Source organism: Spea bombifrons, chromosome 1, assembly GCF_027358695.1.
Source record: "Spea bombifrons isolate aSpeBom1 chromosome 1, aSpeBom1.2.pri, whole genome shotgun sequence".
Lineage (NCBI taxonomy): Eukaryota > Metazoa > Chordata > Amphibia > Anura > Pelobatidae > Spea > Spea bombifrons.
The window spans coordinates 25,219,557-25,236,206 of record NC_071087.1 but is presented as its reverse complement, the minus strand read 5'-3'; the positions used below and the strand labels follow the sequence as shown (position 1 = coordinate 25,236,206).

General features: G+C 38.7%; 1 protein-coding gene across 1 annotated transcript in view; it reads right to left on the bottom strand.

The window, feature by feature from the left end:
- Positions 1-16,650, bottom strand: part of PCM1 (pericentriolar material 1) — a 30,291-nt gene that overhangs the window by 4,398 nt on the left and 9,243 nt on the right. The window contains exons 7-29 of the mRNA XM_053459043.1: positions 13,253-13,430; positions 12,842-12,951; positions 11,709-11,916; positions 11,303-11,483; positions 10,763-10,951; positions 10,497-10,654; positions 10,101-10,312; positions 9,590-9,744; positions 9,381-9,510; positions 8,974-9,114; positions 7,939-8,123; positions 6,889-7,098; positions 6,002-6,224; positions 5,762-5,907; positions 5,242-5,438; positions 4,297-4,474; positions 3,810-4,159; positions 3,193-3,351; positions 1,588-1,760; positions 1,385-1,507; positions 609-726; positions 315-446; positions 14-147 (exon numbers count right to left, since the gene is read on the bottom strand). Of these exons, the coding sequence (XP_053315018.1) occupies positions 14-147; positions 315-446; positions 609-726; positions 1,385-1,507; positions 1,588-1,760; positions 3,193-3,351; positions 3,810-4,159; positions 4,297-4,474; positions 5,242-5,438; positions 5,762-5,907; positions 6,002-6,224; positions 6,889-7,098; positions 7,939-8,123; positions 8,974-9,114; positions 9,381-9,510; positions 9,590-9,744; positions 10,101-10,312; positions 10,497-10,654; positions 10,763-10,951; positions 11,303-11,483; positions 11,709-11,916; positions 12,842-12,951; positions 13,253-13,430 (3,990 nt within the window). The remainder of the gene's footprint in view (positions 1-13; positions 148-314; positions 447-608; positions 727-1,384; positions 1,508-1,587; positions 1,761-3,192; positions 3,352-3,809; positions 4,160-4,296; positions 4,475-5,241; positions 5,439-5,761; positions 5,908-6,001; positions 6,225-6,888; positions 7,099-7,938; positions 8,124-8,973; positions 9,115-9,380; positions 9,511-9,589; positions 9,745-10,100; positions 10,313-10,496; positions 10,655-10,762; positions 10,952-11,302; positions 11,484-11,708; positions 11,917-12,841; positions 12,952-13,252; positions 13,431-16,650) is intronic.

Genomic DNA, 16,650 nt, shown 5'->3' with positions numbered 1-16,650 from the left:
CATATATATGTACCTTCAAAAAAGGGATGACTTCCTTCATAATTGCTTTTATTTGTCGGTCAAGCTGTTGTGTGTCGATGCGTGGACAGGGAACAGAAACTTCATCTGATTGCTGGGCGTTCTGAATCTCTCCATCTTTAGGAGCGTCTTAAAAACACAAGCGAAATGTTTTTAGTAGAACATTTTTTTATAACAAACTGTAAACATAACCAGCAACGGGAATACTTTTAAGTGAAAACACTTGTCTTACAGTTAATGCAAAGTGTGCAGGCAGTAAGCGGGGCTCCATGCACCACAATCTGTTAGTAGGTTACCTTCCAAATTACTGGCAGCACCGTTAATATTACTGCCGCTGTCAGCAGCTAAAGCATTTTCAGCCTCAAGTTTCATGCGTTCATATTCTCTCATTCTTGCCAAGGCTTGATCTAAATGAATCACGGTATTGCCTATAAGTCAACAAATAAAACACTCTTCAGAAAGGAGGCTTCGGAACATTGTGTGTTAGAACGCATTAGCAGCTTTTACTTTAACAAACTTGCAACCGACTCAAGACAAGCAGTAAGCATAGAGGTCACAGCAGCAATAAGTAAATAAAAATAAAAGCGTACCAAGGTCATCTGTTGCAAACGGCTCAAAATTTGATGAGGTTGACAAAGTGCTAACATTATCACCATCATTGCGTTCTCCGAGAGCACCGGCGCAGTCTGACGTTTTTGCATACATTTCCTAAGAAATGGGAAAAAACAATAATTCAGACAAAGACTTTTTTCCCTTGCTAAACTAATGCACATGGCATTGATAGAAGTCACACTACCAAGTATGTTATAACATTAACAAGCTCATAATACTGGGGGTTATGTATGGATTCTGGGGGAAAGTTTCAAAATTAGTCTTATCACCATAGTAAGCAATGGACTTCTGACCGCAATCACAACCGCTTTATTGAAATGACTTTTTACACATAATCCCCAAAAATGTGCAACAAAAAAGGATGAAAGATAATGAAAGGGGGCTTATTGTTCTTGAGTATTCATGGTGACTGAACAACATAACTGTTCTGTTACTAATATATACAGTTACGTCGTTCGGTCAACATTTAATACAGTTTTTGTTCTATTACTGATATATACAAACTGTATTACAACTTATTTCTTGTGGTTTTAAAACACAGCATCAAAAAAAATAAGGATCCAAGAAAAAATGGACAGGGTAAAGAGGGGGGGTGTTCCTAAATAATCATTAAATATGACTGTTTGCTGAAATCAGTATGGTCTAGTAAAACACAAAGTATCGGACTATCGTTATTCCAGGACTTGAATGAGAATACAATTTAAATAGGAGCAGACACAGTTTAAACAAGTGTGAACAAAAACGACAATCTTACATCATCGGTCGTAGCCAAGCTTTCGCTGGGTGTTAGCTCAGAATTAGATGCCATCCATCCAGCGGATTCGATGGTCTTCATAGAGTCACGCTTATTGTCAGTGATCCGCCTGGTCGCAATATCCTAGATAATTACAGAATACTTCATTAAAAGCTCCTAAAATTAAGGTTATGCAAAAACCAGAAATGAGGAATTTTTGTTACCTGCAATGCAAACAGTGCCTTTTGCCGAAGGTAATCTGTATTCAGAAGCTGCAGTTCATGGAAAAGTTCAATAAGGAAATTAGGACGAGATTCATTTTGGGAAATCAGGGTTGCCACTTCCGAGTAGATGGTGTCGCGTAAAGCTTCAAACATCGAAAAGTCGCTGCCGGCTTCTAGAACAGAAAGCACACAAATAAACCAGACGCCATCGCTGTCACAGCCTCTGACATAATTCAATATTATAAACTACCTATAGCTTCCGTATTGCTATGGTTTTGGAGACATTTAGTGTAAGCACCAGCCTCATTAAAAGGGGATAAACGAAAATATAAGGCAAATAGATGTACCTGCTATATTTATATATACTACTATATAATAAAGGACACTGTCAGGAGAGCATTAAGAATTATTACATAAAGAACTTGGCGAGGTCATCCTGTCCCTCACTTTATATACCGCTTTAGGTCTGCCTTTCGTCATCACCCATTGTGGAAGGCTGCAGGCCCTCGTGGGCCGTAGATCATAAACGACTGGCCCCACACACCGCGAGAGCCTTTACTCACTTCACCATTGGGATATCTTCAGTCACTTTTGGTCTACTTGAACATGGCTTTAATTCCTCGCTTGGGATAGTAAGACTTATCTGATCACATACCAGGGAACCCTATTTCAGGATGGTGCAGCCTTATTCCGGACAATGCATTGCGAGCCCGTACACGTACAAGGCTTTGTCGTGAAGGGGTTAATGTGAAAGTTCTTCCCTTGGGACACAATCTCGCCCTGATGCTGCAGTAGCACGTGTTACAGGACCTATATCCTCGGGGTTATTATTATATTTTTAGATATTAATTAATAAGAGGATAGCCTTGATTTTTAGTGAGTGGTCCAACTCTGTCCTTTTGTTTCCCCATTGATATGTTTTTTTTGGTAGATCTGATTGGCTAACCTCTAGGAAAACACCTAGGATGCCATTGATATTTCGCTCCTCGCCTCTACCCCGGCACTTTCAAAAAGTGCTCTCATATTGTGAATCATGCCCTGATACGTCCCTCTATAGAGGGTGCTTAAGGGTCCTTAAATTAACATCCAGACTTCTAAGTGGGATTATTAAGCCTTGATTCTCACGAAGAGTAGTCGGCTAGGCAAGGTGATGATCCACTATGAGATGTAAACATGTGGTTCTGAAAGGTTAGAAAACCTAACTGTAAGTTTCAATGTGACGAAGCTTTTGGAACTCCAGCTAGCCTAACTTTTTGTTTTTGTTCCCTGTTTTCAGCAGGCTCATTTAGAAACTCCTTCAGTATTACTCTTGTCAGGATTTACTCCAAGTATTTATATGTGGTCTCTGTGGCTAGTTGCACCCTTTGTGTTTTTATTTTCTTTTCCAAAGCTGACAGTCCTTGTTTGAAGGAAAGCAGCGATCCGTCATGGGACGGCTTATTGACAGTTTCGGAAAAAAAAAAAAAAAAAAGAAAAAGAAAAACGCATGAAAAAGCAAATAAGGCTTATTTGTATAAAAAATTCCCCTTAGGGGTTTAAATGTAGAAATACGTGAGTTAATGATAAATGATATTACGCAATATTTAAATACAATGTACACAATACCTGAGGACATTTCTACATGCTGGTCGTTTTTTCTCATTCTCTGCAAGTGATCAGCATTGCTTGGATTCTGAGCGATTACAGCTGGCTCCTCGGTCTGCGAGTGTTTACTGTCACTCTGTTTCAGCTCACCAACGCTGGATCCACTGGCACTGTGAAACCCTACAACAGAAACACACACTTATAAGTTGAAACCCTGGGAAACTGCTCAGTTGGAAGTTTAATTGTAAAATTCAAGGAATGGAGATGATGTGGAAGACGGCAAGGGTGGTCATCCTAGTATACATTAACAAAAAAAACAGAAAGATGTGAATATAGAGTTAAAATATTATGCATAGACACACACACACATATATATATATATATATATATATATATATATATATATATATATATATATATATATATATATATATATATATATATATATATATATATACACACATACACACACACACACACACATACATACATACATACATACATACACACACACACACACCTTTGCATCAACACAGGATTAACCTGTAGCTGAAGACGTATATACCACGTAACACACACCCGCGGCACCCATGGGCACATCAATAGTGTTTGTAGTGCACATTGCTAGAAATACTTGCCAGAGTTCTTTAAGGTTCTGCTTTTCTGATGGGAAATCTTTCTTTTCTTATTCTTTGCTTTCGGCGTCTTGTCTTTGGAGGCCAGGCTGGCTTGTGCTACTGCTTTTCGCGCACGGAAGGTTTTGGTGAATGTAACCGAATCCACAGGATCTGGCATGCTGCTCAAACTCTCCATGGACTCTTCATCAAACTGCTTCACTCGGTGGGTTTCCTCTGACTGCTTCATGGACGGCCCAGAAGCTGAATGGCCAGCATTCAAAAACGTTGATTTTTTCCCTTGGTCATTATTTTGATCTTGTGGCCAAAATACTCTCGTGTGGTCCCCCTCGCCAACTGATTTCTGTGCATTCCTTTGAAAAAGAAAAAATATATACTCTTACATAGCTCTGCTCACCTCTTATGGTGGGATCATTGCAATGTCTTTTTATATTACTATAGGGTGGGGGTGCTGTAACAAAAGGACACCAAACTTGTAATGGACCATTACCTTGGTTTATCTGCTGGATTTGAAGAAGAACTGCTTTCAAAAGGTTTGGGAAAAGCCATATACTCAGTCTTTCCAGATGTGTTTGGATCAGGAGGATGGAGAGGCGTATCGGACTGAGAAGGAACACCGTGTGTAAAATCGCCAAAGCCAGGTGGAAATATAGAATTAAAGTTCATACCTGTGTCAACATCAACATGAGAGTGAATTAACAAACCTAAACACACCTCATACTGTCCTTAGTTTACTTTGTTAAATCTGCTTCAATATACAATGATCTTAGTACTGAAGGAGTATTTTTTTGCAAAGCGGATTTGTGTATAACATCATTTTCTATAAGAATTCTGGCCTGATTAATACTTGCATACTTTCAGTGGAGCGTCTCGTTAGTCTATCTGTGACTAGAGAGTAGCAGACAGGTTTCTGTTCGGGGCAGGGCTGGGGAGTTAAAGCGACTCCCGCACTTCACGACGAGTGGCCGATAAGAGGCTGCAGGCTATCTGTGAACGTGTGTATTCAGCTTGTGGCTGCACATTTAAAGGACCAGATCTGACCCGTGAACAGCAGTAAATGTAAGCGACTTGTGCCATCTGACACCAGACCCCCACGCAGAGCAGGTATCTAGAGTCCAAGTCATCTTAATGCTCTCTATACTAAATGTAAATTATATGAAGGCGAATAAAGATCCGCTCTGAAATAATATGGCAGAGCAGGCAGCTGGATGTAAGCGATGCCATAAACGGATATAATCCCCATGGTGTCTTGAAGACAAATGCAATAAACAGATTTTGCTAGTAAAAGAGAACTACATTTCCTGATTTATGTGGAGCTCTGTGAAAGCTGTCATTTGCCAAGAGCTGAAAACAATCATAACAGCAGCAATCGAAAATAACACAAATATTTATAATAGCATCAGTTGGTAAAGGGTCGCATTGAACATTAACAGACCTGGCACCACATTGGGGACACTTCCAAAGGCAGGCATGTTGAAAAAGTTCATGGGTGGTGGAATGAAACTGAAGTTAGCAAACATATTAGGAGATGGAGGTGGGGGCACGCTGCTACCCCTGTCCTTCCTCGGATTGCTCTCCTGTGATAGATGTTCTTGTTGATGGCGCATAACATCATTCAGCATTTGTTTTAGCCTGCAAAATGAAAGTTTACAGCCAAATTTACATTTCAATTTTCATTTAAGTCTGTGGAGGAACTGTCTATTAGATAAACATGGCTTTATTAACGTTGCCATAAAGTCAGCTCAGTTGTGTTTGAGCAGGTAAAGTCAACGAAACTACCTTAACTACCTGCAACGGTGACCCATAAGAGTGCAAACAAATGAAGCGTATCGACATAAAATAAAAATAAGTACACGGCATGATTTTTTCCCCAGTGGCAATTCCCCTTAATTGATGATAAAAGCACCATGGTAGCAACTTCTAATAAACACAGACACATGTACTCCGTTCTCTACCTCAAGACATTGTTCTGTTGCCAGTTAAGCTGTGAGTAGCACTGGTTGAGCTGATGAGTGAGGAGATGGAGCTGCGGTCCTCCCACGGCCCCTGGCATTACGTTGTAGGGGTTCACCAGAAGGCCCTGCATCATACAGGACAGCGTCTAAAATTGGAAAGTAACATTTAGAAGAAAAACAAAAAACTGCTAGATTGTGGGACAAAGACCAATACCGATCACATTTTACTTTTTTTTTTACCTGATGATCTCTCATGAGGGTCTGACAGATATTTGTACTGAAATCAAGCTGCTTCTTCAGCTGGTCAAACTGATCCTGCCAGTGTTCCTTCTCCTCCACATGAGAAAGCTCAGACACCCATCTCAGATTCTCTTGCCGTCTCATACTTATATTCTGTTGTTGCCTTGTTTTGGGAGAGGGACGATAATTGCCATCAACTGAAAACGGACGCTGGCTTTTCCACCTAGAAAGAAAAACGGTGTTAAATATGAAATCCGTTGCAATGTTAAGTGCACATAGATTTAACCTTTTAGTTCCTGGAATATCCAAGCTCCATGAACATGCATGCACACATTGTGTCCATTACACAGCTATCACATACACCACATTTCCTAATCTGCATTAAAAAATTGCAGTGCAGACACAACAAGTTTAATGTTAGAAAAGCCACTCATTTCAAAAGGGTTGTACATTACAAGAATGTGTACCAGGGTCAGAGAACATCCAATCTCTGGCAGAGATCAAAACATTGATACCCTAAGAAAAGTGCAGAACCTGGGGCTACATATGAATTCTGGCACAAAGCAGCAAAAGTTAAGCAATAAACAGGAATATCCTATTGACTGCACCCACTTATATTCATACCAATTCCAGTTTTGGAATATAATCTGTATGTTTCTATATGTTGCAAGAAGGAAAACTATATTTTACTTGTCACCCCTGATGTACATAAATCAACAGTTTGCAGGATGTTCTTCACAATACACAATATGGGCATTCAAAATGGTATACGTTATTATTTATTGTTTTATATAGCGCCATCAAAATCTGTAGCGCTGTACAATGGTTTGTTGGTCCTCACTAGTCCACTTTGCCTGAAAACACACAAAAGAAACAAACACACTTACCCATTTTTACTACGGTTTCCACTATTGGAAGTTTGGTTTGTGCCATTTCGACGGTAAGAAACATTTTCGCAAAAGGTGTCTTGCTCTTCTTCTTCTTCATCCTCCTCCTCCTCTTCTGCCTGATTTCCATCTGAAATGTAGGCACGATCACCTTCCTCCTCCTCTTCATCAAGAGCACACTGGGTAGAACCACCCCAGGTAGCCATGGTCCTAACACAAAAAACATTGATAAAGCATCAAGGTCAGAGCAGTTAAATGGTCAAGGGTATTTTATACCTCTTTAGAGAATACAACATGACCAGCACACCCAAGAGATCCCTGTTTTGTAACCAGTTGATGCTTTCTGTGAATTCCCTATAAATGTATTTAAACGTTTAAAAGAAACGTGTTTTCAGATCTTATGCACATGGAAATAGGAATCTTCAGCAATGTTTAGATGTGTATATGACAACTGGAGTAACCCTTTAAAATTTCAGGAGCCCCCACGTGATTATACTCTCCTTGCTGAAACGGCAGCATCTTGCGGCTGTAAAGAGCTAAGGAAACAATGATTGTTTCCTTCGCTCAGCCGGTGTTGCCATCGAGGTATTGAATAAATAAGTAAAAACCACCAGGGAGCCATGTGATCACTCTCTGGATTGATCAAAAAGAGCCATATTGACAGTAAAAAGACAGGTACTGCGATCGCAAATGTAGGGCAATGGAGCCCCATAAATATAAAAAAAAATATATATATAAAAATCTAAAAATGGAAAACAATCAAATCTATTTAGTAGGTTTTTCATTGGCTTTTGTAGGCAAGTAAAAGAATTTCCAAACAAATGAAAATATAATAAAGCCCGCGGACACAGTGGACGGGATGATCATTTCTTCCCCTTCCTCTCATTCCGCTCCCTTTTTCTATTTTCTCTTGGGCTCTAGCTTTACAACAACCATGTGAATGTTTTTTGGGTCGTGCGACAACCACTATGAATATTGTTGGTTTGGTTTCCATATTGCAGGGTTGGGTCTTATGTGGTAGTCAATTTAAAAAAATAAAAAAACACTCACTTCTCCGTCTTGCTTTGCTGATTAAATCCTTGACCTTCAGAGTCATCACTTCTTAAAGACGCGGCAGAATTTGTATCTGTTAATCCATGCCTCCTCTGTTGCTCAGCCATCAGGGACTCTAACTGCTTTCTTCTTTGTCTTAAATCCTCCCGAACAATTTGATGTCTACGGATCTCAGACCACACCTAAAAAAAAAGAAAAACTGTAAATTAAAGCAGCCGTGTGCTTAATAAAAGATAAAAAAAAGAATGGTGTTTAACAATGTCCACAGAACACAAGAATGTAAGAGAAAAAGATCACTTGTAGCAAATCTGAAGTCACAATGTATTTTAATACTAAAAGACTGGGCTAGGACATCCACAAATCCAAGCAACTACATCCCTCCGTACCAGTTCTGCCCCATAACATGGCTTTCACATGGGTACCATGAATTCAAAATGTTATCAGGAGCTCTTTATTCACTATATATTTGTACTCATACTTGACTAAACAGTCTTGTTTCATTAAGTTTACTTATAGGGTATTATTAAATGGTTCAGCTTCACTTAAAGCTCTTTATCTGTCGGCGCTTTATAAATAAAGTATAATATTAATAATAATAATAAACTGCGTTGCGACGCAGGACGTCCTATTTCCTTCTTCAGCCAGTGTAATAAATAGTATGTCCTACGTGTCGGTCGCCTCCAGCGCAGCTGCCCTCCATACAGGCTCAAATGAGACAGGGGCTCAGTAAAAACGCAAATGCGTACGTTTAACATCCCAAAAACATGAGAAATCTTTGTATGTGGAGCAGCAAATTTTGTTCCGTATTTGCACATATTCTGTTAAAGAAATCATTTGCAATATTGTGAAAAAATATGTATTTTTGCTCACTTTTTTTTTTATGGAAGAATATATGGTTTGTGTAATAAATGAGAGAGCAGGAAATCACAAGCAAGACTAAGACATATCAAAAATACTGAAAACCTGTGTCCTCAAGCGTAAAATGCCTGCGTCCTGAAGAGATTAAATATTTAAACAAAAATATGAGTTCACCTCATTGTCCACGGATGATGAATCTTCAGGATCAGGCATAGGTGGGACAACAGCGTTACTACTTTCAAGAACGTCGGGAGTTGATGCGGTTGTTGTCAAATGTCTATTTGCAGGGCAGGTTCCAAGACTAGACGTGGACAACTTTAGAGCGTAAAAACAAAACAAAAGAAAAACACACATTATTGGTAAATACAGGCGCGGAGGCTTGTAAGTCTTATAGAAAATGTGACAGTAGGACTCTTTTGGTTTTCAAATTGTGAAATTATCTGAGTAATTGTAGTCTTGCTGCTTTACTATGAGCTGTTCAACCAATGTTGGGGGATGGGATTAAGAAATCAAAACGGTACCATTTGGCACCACTGCAGCCTTCTTCACTGCTCTTACCAGCTACCCTGCCTTTTACATACCTGTAGGTCAGGACAGGCCTTGCGCAAAGTCTGGATTTTCTCCTGAATTTCAATAAGTTTTTTCCGTTCATCCTGTAACTGTTTCAGTTCTTTCTGCTGCTGCTTAAGTTTAGACTCATAGAATTTTTCCCTGAAACAGAAACGTCATTAAAGCCTGAAAGAAGAAAACAGTAAGTTTGCTTGGCATACAAGAGAAAGCGGGTCTTCACCTTGCTTGCTCCTTAAGTGCCACATCTTTTTGAACTGCAGACATATTCGGACGAGTGTTGTTAGGTTGTTGCTGACTGTTTTCTGCTCCTGATGAACGTTGACCCTTAACAGAACTCTCAGCTGGGACAGAATCAGACTCTGTATCATCGCCATACTGAAACGAAAACAGAACAGATGCATTAACTTAGTTTGCAGAGAGCAATCTTTCTTAGTTACCTGCCCAGCACACACACTGCTCTCCCTCCAGCAATTAGCTTCTTGATTCACCCAAAAGAGGGAAGAAATTGAGGAAGGTCAAAAGTGGAGGATTTTAGATCCTTTTCGATTCTTGTTTGATTTTCTATTTTATTATACAGATATTAGCACTAGGTTATGAGATTTGTTTACAGAGCTACATAGCATTATTAAGAGGAATAAAGGGTGTTCAACTATACAACTAAGCTGTACAATCTACCTATCTATCCATTTTGTAAAATATTAAACATTCTAGGGGGAAAAATACACTTGTACCATTGCAACAAGATCCTGCAACTTTCGAAGTTTCTGTTTGGCTGCAATAAGTCGATTGAACTTTTGTTCAAAATCAGTATTAGAGTCATCCGCAGCACTGCTGTTACTGGACACGGTGGCTCTGCTTGCGCGGTCCTCCTGGGCATCATCCTCATCAACGTCTGGATCACAGTCTCTATCTTTACCAATTGCTTCTCTGTTGTATAAACAACCTAGAGGAATAGAGTGGGATTGTTGGCGTTCAATAAACAATGCCTAAACACTATGAACATTCATATAACAAAACTGTACATCGTTACAACAAACAGTTCTGGAATTCATGTTATTTCCAAGACTGAAGAGAGGTTACTATTATGATCAATCACATTAGGAACCACACGACTAAGTGAAAGATACCTAATGCAGAAGGTACATTGAAGGTTCTTGAATTAACAGCTGATCTGTTGTTTATTTCACACTCTGTGTTGAGGGGTCTGTCATCACGGTTGTTTGCTGCACACTGTGCACTGGCAACGCTGTTCATTTGTCCCCAGTTACTGGTCCGGTGCGGGTTTCTAATAATAATACGAAACAGCAATTACATCACTGAAAAGCAAACATTTCACTGAGGAAGGCAAGAAGAACTAGTGTGATAAGATCTTGCAGCGGGAAAACTTTCTAACCGTATGTTAGTGACGGGCTGAACCTCATCCTGCTCAGAGTCAGAGTCATATTCAGAATCTCGGCTCTCCTCCTCATCCTCCTCTTTAGTGTTTTCATTTACAGCATCTGCCATCATGTCAGACGTTTGCTCATAATAATGAACCAAATCACGCAACTCATTTAGCCTCTTTCGAACTTCTTTCAACTTTCTAAAAAGAGAAAGAAAAAAAATATATAAAAAATAAAAACGACACCTAAAGAAATCAATTCAAAATGTTACATTTCTCTCAGGAAAATATATTTCCTGTAGTCGGGTAGCAGCATGGGGTATCTGAGTTCATAGACAATGTATTTTCCTCCTGTGGCTGGGGATCAACAAGGAATCTAGAGCAACGCAGATGTTAGCCATACAAATAGATTTACCTCAACCTTCAGAACTGAAATCGGTGGACACAAAGATCGAATATTTTGGGGACGCACAGAAAAGCTACATAAAATTGTAACTGTGTAATAGTTTCCTTGATGTTGGTCATTTGGTAGTGAGAACTTGAAATACATACATCAGTTTTTCTGCCGGGTTTTGATTCTCTTCATCATCGCTTTCATTTAGAGATGCTACGGAGGCGGACGGATAAACGGCTGTGCTGTTGGCTGCTCTATTCTCTGAGATGAGAGGAACCGAGGCGGCTGAACCTATGCTTCTTTGATCCATGCTCCTATGTGGGGAGCCCGAGGCCATGACTAAAATAGAATTAAAATGCTGTATTTAGAGAGAGGAACAAACAAGTAAGTATTGTTGTGAGCTTGGGTTCATTCCTACGTCCCAAATTTTTACATCCATACACTTAAGAGGTTCAGTTGACTAAAGCAATATGCAATGTAGATGCATTAACCTTTTTAAACCTATACGCATGCTGGTCAAAGCCAAACTCTGTCCCCACAAATATAATCTATTGTGCCACTTACAGGTTGTGTTATTTAGATGATTATCATGTAGTTCTCCAAGAAGTGAGTCCATTTTCTGTTTCTTTTCGAGCAGTACCCCAACCTTATTGAACAGAGGGTCTTGTACATCTGAGAGAGGTTCTGATAAAGAGGAGTTTCTGCTTCGAGCAACTTCCCTTGCAAGCGAGAGGCTTTCTGCTTGTCTTCTGTTATCTGGTACAGGTGGACCCTGCAGTGTGAGAACAAAAATATCAGTATACATATATAGACACACAAACACACTGTTATATATATATATCACACCGTCCTGAAAAAAAGAAAGTACACCCTCTTTGAATTGTATAGTTTTACATAACATTTGCAACAATCATTGTTGAGTCAGCTATAGACTCCTCTGTATCCCAAAGTATTCTAGAGGCCATCTGTCGGAAAGCTAAAGCTTGGCCGAAATTGGGTCACGCACCAGGACAATGATGGCCTGTTAAAGTCCAGACCTCAACCTGATTACAATGATGTGGCTGTGTATAAACAAATGCCAACAACCTTTAACAAACCGAACTTTGTAAAGCGTGGGCCAAAATTCCTCCACAACTATGTGAGAGACTGAAATTCATACAGAAAAAAATTACTTCAAGTTATTACTGCTAAAGGTGGTTCTGCAAGCTATTAAATCATAAGGTGTACTTAGTTTTTCCAAACATGGCTTCTCCATTTCATCTTTTTTTGTTAAATAAATTTAAGCATGCATGGAACAGCTGCATAACCATCTTGAATCTAACGCAAGATATATATATATATATATATATATATATATATATATATATATATATATATATATATATATATATCTTTCCTTAGATCCCTACTATTTCTGATAGAAGGCTGTACAATTTAGCTACCACCTTCTCAAAAAAGTGAAAGAGACAAAAATAAGTTGAACTATGAAATTTTTTAATAAAGATGTGAATGGCCTTTTGTAAGAGCAAAAATGACACCTTTCTAGCAGACACGAGGCAAGGATAGTCAATGCTTGAGTCTCAAGTTACCATAGTTAAATATTTAGAAAACAAAAAAACAAGACACTAATAATTGTAGCATGCAAAGGCCATGGTCTTAGATGCGTTTATTTCATATATTTAAGTAGCACACTGTACCTGAGCATCATGCAGCTGGTTGTGAAAGCGCTGAATTAGATCATTTAGCTCTTCATTGAGTTCTGATGTTAAGCTTACACCAGACACACTTCCTGTAGTTTCAGTGATCACTATGGCAAAAATGTAAAAAAAAAAATAATTGGAAACAAGTTTACATAGAGAACAATAAGAACGTCATGCAGGAAGCAGAACATTTCATTATTTGCTTTTATGTCCACTAAGACAAGCAGTAGCTCAAACTTCCATTTCCTCCAGTCAGCTTATGACTAAACGCGTTCTAAACGCGGCCATAATATTACAGAGAATAACAAAGATGTCCGTGTTGATTTTCCACATCGCGGCATATCCGTGGACAGTTTTTTCAGCGTACTGGTTGTATTTCTGCGTAACATTAGTTCAAACGTTATTTACCGGATTCGTCCATGACAGCGATCGCTTGCTCTGCCTTGTGCTGTAGAGCGAGGAGAGCCGCCTGTCGTCCTTTCAGGGCCCGGAGCTGTTCTTGCTGCTGAAGCATCCTTGTTAATAAGGCGTGCTGTTTCTTCATGTTCTTTAGTTCCTCTTTGGCTTCTTGTTGAGGATCTACTGCCTGCGTACAACAAGACAAGAACTCATGACATGGCTTTTAAACCACCACACACACTGAAAGCTTTTCAAAATATCAAATACTTTATTTCTATGCAAGACCTGAATATAACAAATGTGTGTAATTCAACCCTGCCAAGTATTTTTGTTTTAGGCGTTTCCTGCATTACATAAGGCGATTCTTTAACAGACCTTAATAAAGGCTTCTCTGAAGTGTTCCTAGGTGCGTTGGGGACTCATTGACTTCACTATGCATTGTGAAGCACAACCCTACTAAGCCCCCTCTAACGAAATGGAGTCAGATGCCTGATGAGACCAAGGGAAATATTGAAGAGGCATCAAACAACGTAATGTTCCGCTTGCATAAGACCATTGAGGTTAATCTTTCAGAATGGATAGTCTGACTCAAAAGGCTCAAAGGAACACATAAAAACTACTATGATAAAAGCCCAGAAGAAGATAAGTTTCCTAGATTGTGCTCAATTCTGGGTCAGTTAAGAGATATCTCCTTTATTAAATAGTTTATAATAACTTAGATTTGACACCTGTAAATAGTGACAAGCTGTCATTTCAATATGCATAAAGCCTATGATTTCAGTGGGGTCCCCCTTTAAGTGTTCATGTTTGTTTTTCAAAAGCAGAATTTCTCACATATCCATTTGCCCCGTCCACCCGCCCCAGACAATCTCTGCAAGATGTTCTCCGCCTGATGTACTCCCCTCCGGCGCTGGCGTCTCTTCAGACCCACGTGCCATTGATTGCACTGCCATTGATTCCAATGGGACGACCATCCTGCCACCAACTGACTGCTTCAAGCATCAGGGAGGAGGGCAGCCTCGTCCGTGCCGGGTAAGCGCTTTGTGTCTCTATTTTGGAAGCATGCATATTAAAGTACTCATAGGTTACAGTAATATGCATTCTTCTATAGTGCCAGGGGGTTGTCAGGGACAGTAGATTGTCCTTTTCATTTGTATGAGAATTTTTTTAACCAATGTTTAAACGTAAAATAAAAGACCTCTCGCAAACTACAAAAAACACGAGACCAAGTAATGAAATTGTTAGATTTCTGTGGTTTCAGGGAAGCATCTCGTGCCATAATGCAACATGAATATGGTTTCTTCCTCCCAACAGAAACAAGAACAATTTACTTAATTCTACTTTTACAGAATGATATTTCCACAGAACTACCTATCAACCTATAAACTGACTGCAGATCATATAAAAAAAATAACTGAAGCAGAATAAAATATTTCCTGCTAAGAAGCAGTTTACTTATTTGAATAAAACTTGAGAAATCACAGACTTCAAGCGCATCTCAAATGTTGAGTCGTCTGGAAGCGGAATTAAGGGTTTTACTTCTGTACTTAAAACAACACATTACAGCTCGACAAAACACACACAATCACTTCAACAGTATTTATACACAGTGGTAGAGAAAGTAAAAAATGAGACGTTAAAACATGCACATATTATAAAATGCATTAATAATTCCCCGCAACACACGCGCTGAAGTGAGAACAGCTACAGTCAAAAAATCCTTTGAACACAAACCTAGAACACAGCTTGATTAATAGCTTTTTAAACCAAGGTGCAGTTTGCTAAACATAACCCTAAAAAAACAGTAGTTTCAGTCGATGTAAACAATTAGGAACTATAGCACATATTTGTGAATTTACGTTAAATACAACCTGTCAGGATGCCAAAGAAACACACATACACACACATATGTCAACACAAATCATCTATACATGTAAATGAACTCAGACTGTTATAAGCTTACTATAAAACTACGTTTGGCAGTTCAGGCGGTACTGCTCTAGCTTAAAAAAACAAAAAAAAAAACTATTACCAGCAAGCACTTAACTGAACTATAAAATTACAGCAATGACCGCTGAACTGGCGCAAAAATAAGTAGTAACGATACTCTACCCACTTGTGGAATAACAATAACCCCAGCACAGAACAACTCTACTGTTTGTAAAAAAGCCAATCTATTTTTTTTATTTTTTTTTTTTTATTTAGGGTTGAACTTGATGGACTTAGGTCTTTTTTTTTTGTTAACCTTATGCACTATGTAATTAAGTCCAATTTTGTTTTCTTCTGACTTCATGGCCTACACATATAAAAAATGTTGTGTGGTCTTTGTTTACAAAACTTTAAACACCGATAAAATCACGTGACAAAGTCCAGACATTACTTTTTTTCCCCCCTCAAATTTATGTATTTAAACACAAACGCCTAGGGACCTTTCTTTCTATCGATATCTACCTTGGTGTGTAATCCGCGGTGCTGAACACTACTGTTACTTGGCCGCATGGCCCTGCTACTCACAGGGAGCCTGTCATCTCTTGGAAATGCAGAAACCACAAACTTCACTTGTGAAGATGAGTTCCCTAGATTGTCCTCAATTCTGGGTCGGTTAAGAGATATCTCCTTTATTAAATAGTTTATAAGATGTTAGATTTGACGTCTACAGCCATATACACACATTTATTTACTTTTTAGATGTTACTATTTTGATTCAGATTTAAAAAAATCCTAGGTTTTCTTGAGCTCCTGCAATAAGGTCAATTCTAGTTGTCATACCCTCTGAACATGAAATATATATATATATATATATATATATATATATATATATATATATATATATATATATATATATATATACACACACACACACACACATATATATATATATACACACATACATATATATATACACACATACATATATATATACACACACACACACACACACACATACATATACACACACACATATATATACATACAACATACATACATACATACACACTCCTTACATGTAGTAAAACCGTTTATGGTACCTGCACTATTGGATCATTCAACGCTGAGTGTTGCAAATTTGTAATCAAGTTTTAGAGCTGTTGGAATAAGGGATCTAGATGTAGTCTTGTGCTAATATAACTAGTTAAAATGCACTTTGCCCGCATAAACGTTTAGAAGCTGGCGCTGCTGGAACATACACCGCATCTCCCAACATATATTTTCTGCGAGGCAACTTCTCCCTGCACTTCTCATTATTTCATTCTCCATGTATATCGCACAGGATTTTGACCACAAAAAAAAAAAGTCAATATAATCTGCCCTTAAATTCGGTGAGATAACAGTTATAGCATTTTGGGATCCGTCTCCTTAAAGGTATTACGTAAATAAACACCCCTAAGTCTTTCTATTAAAAAGGC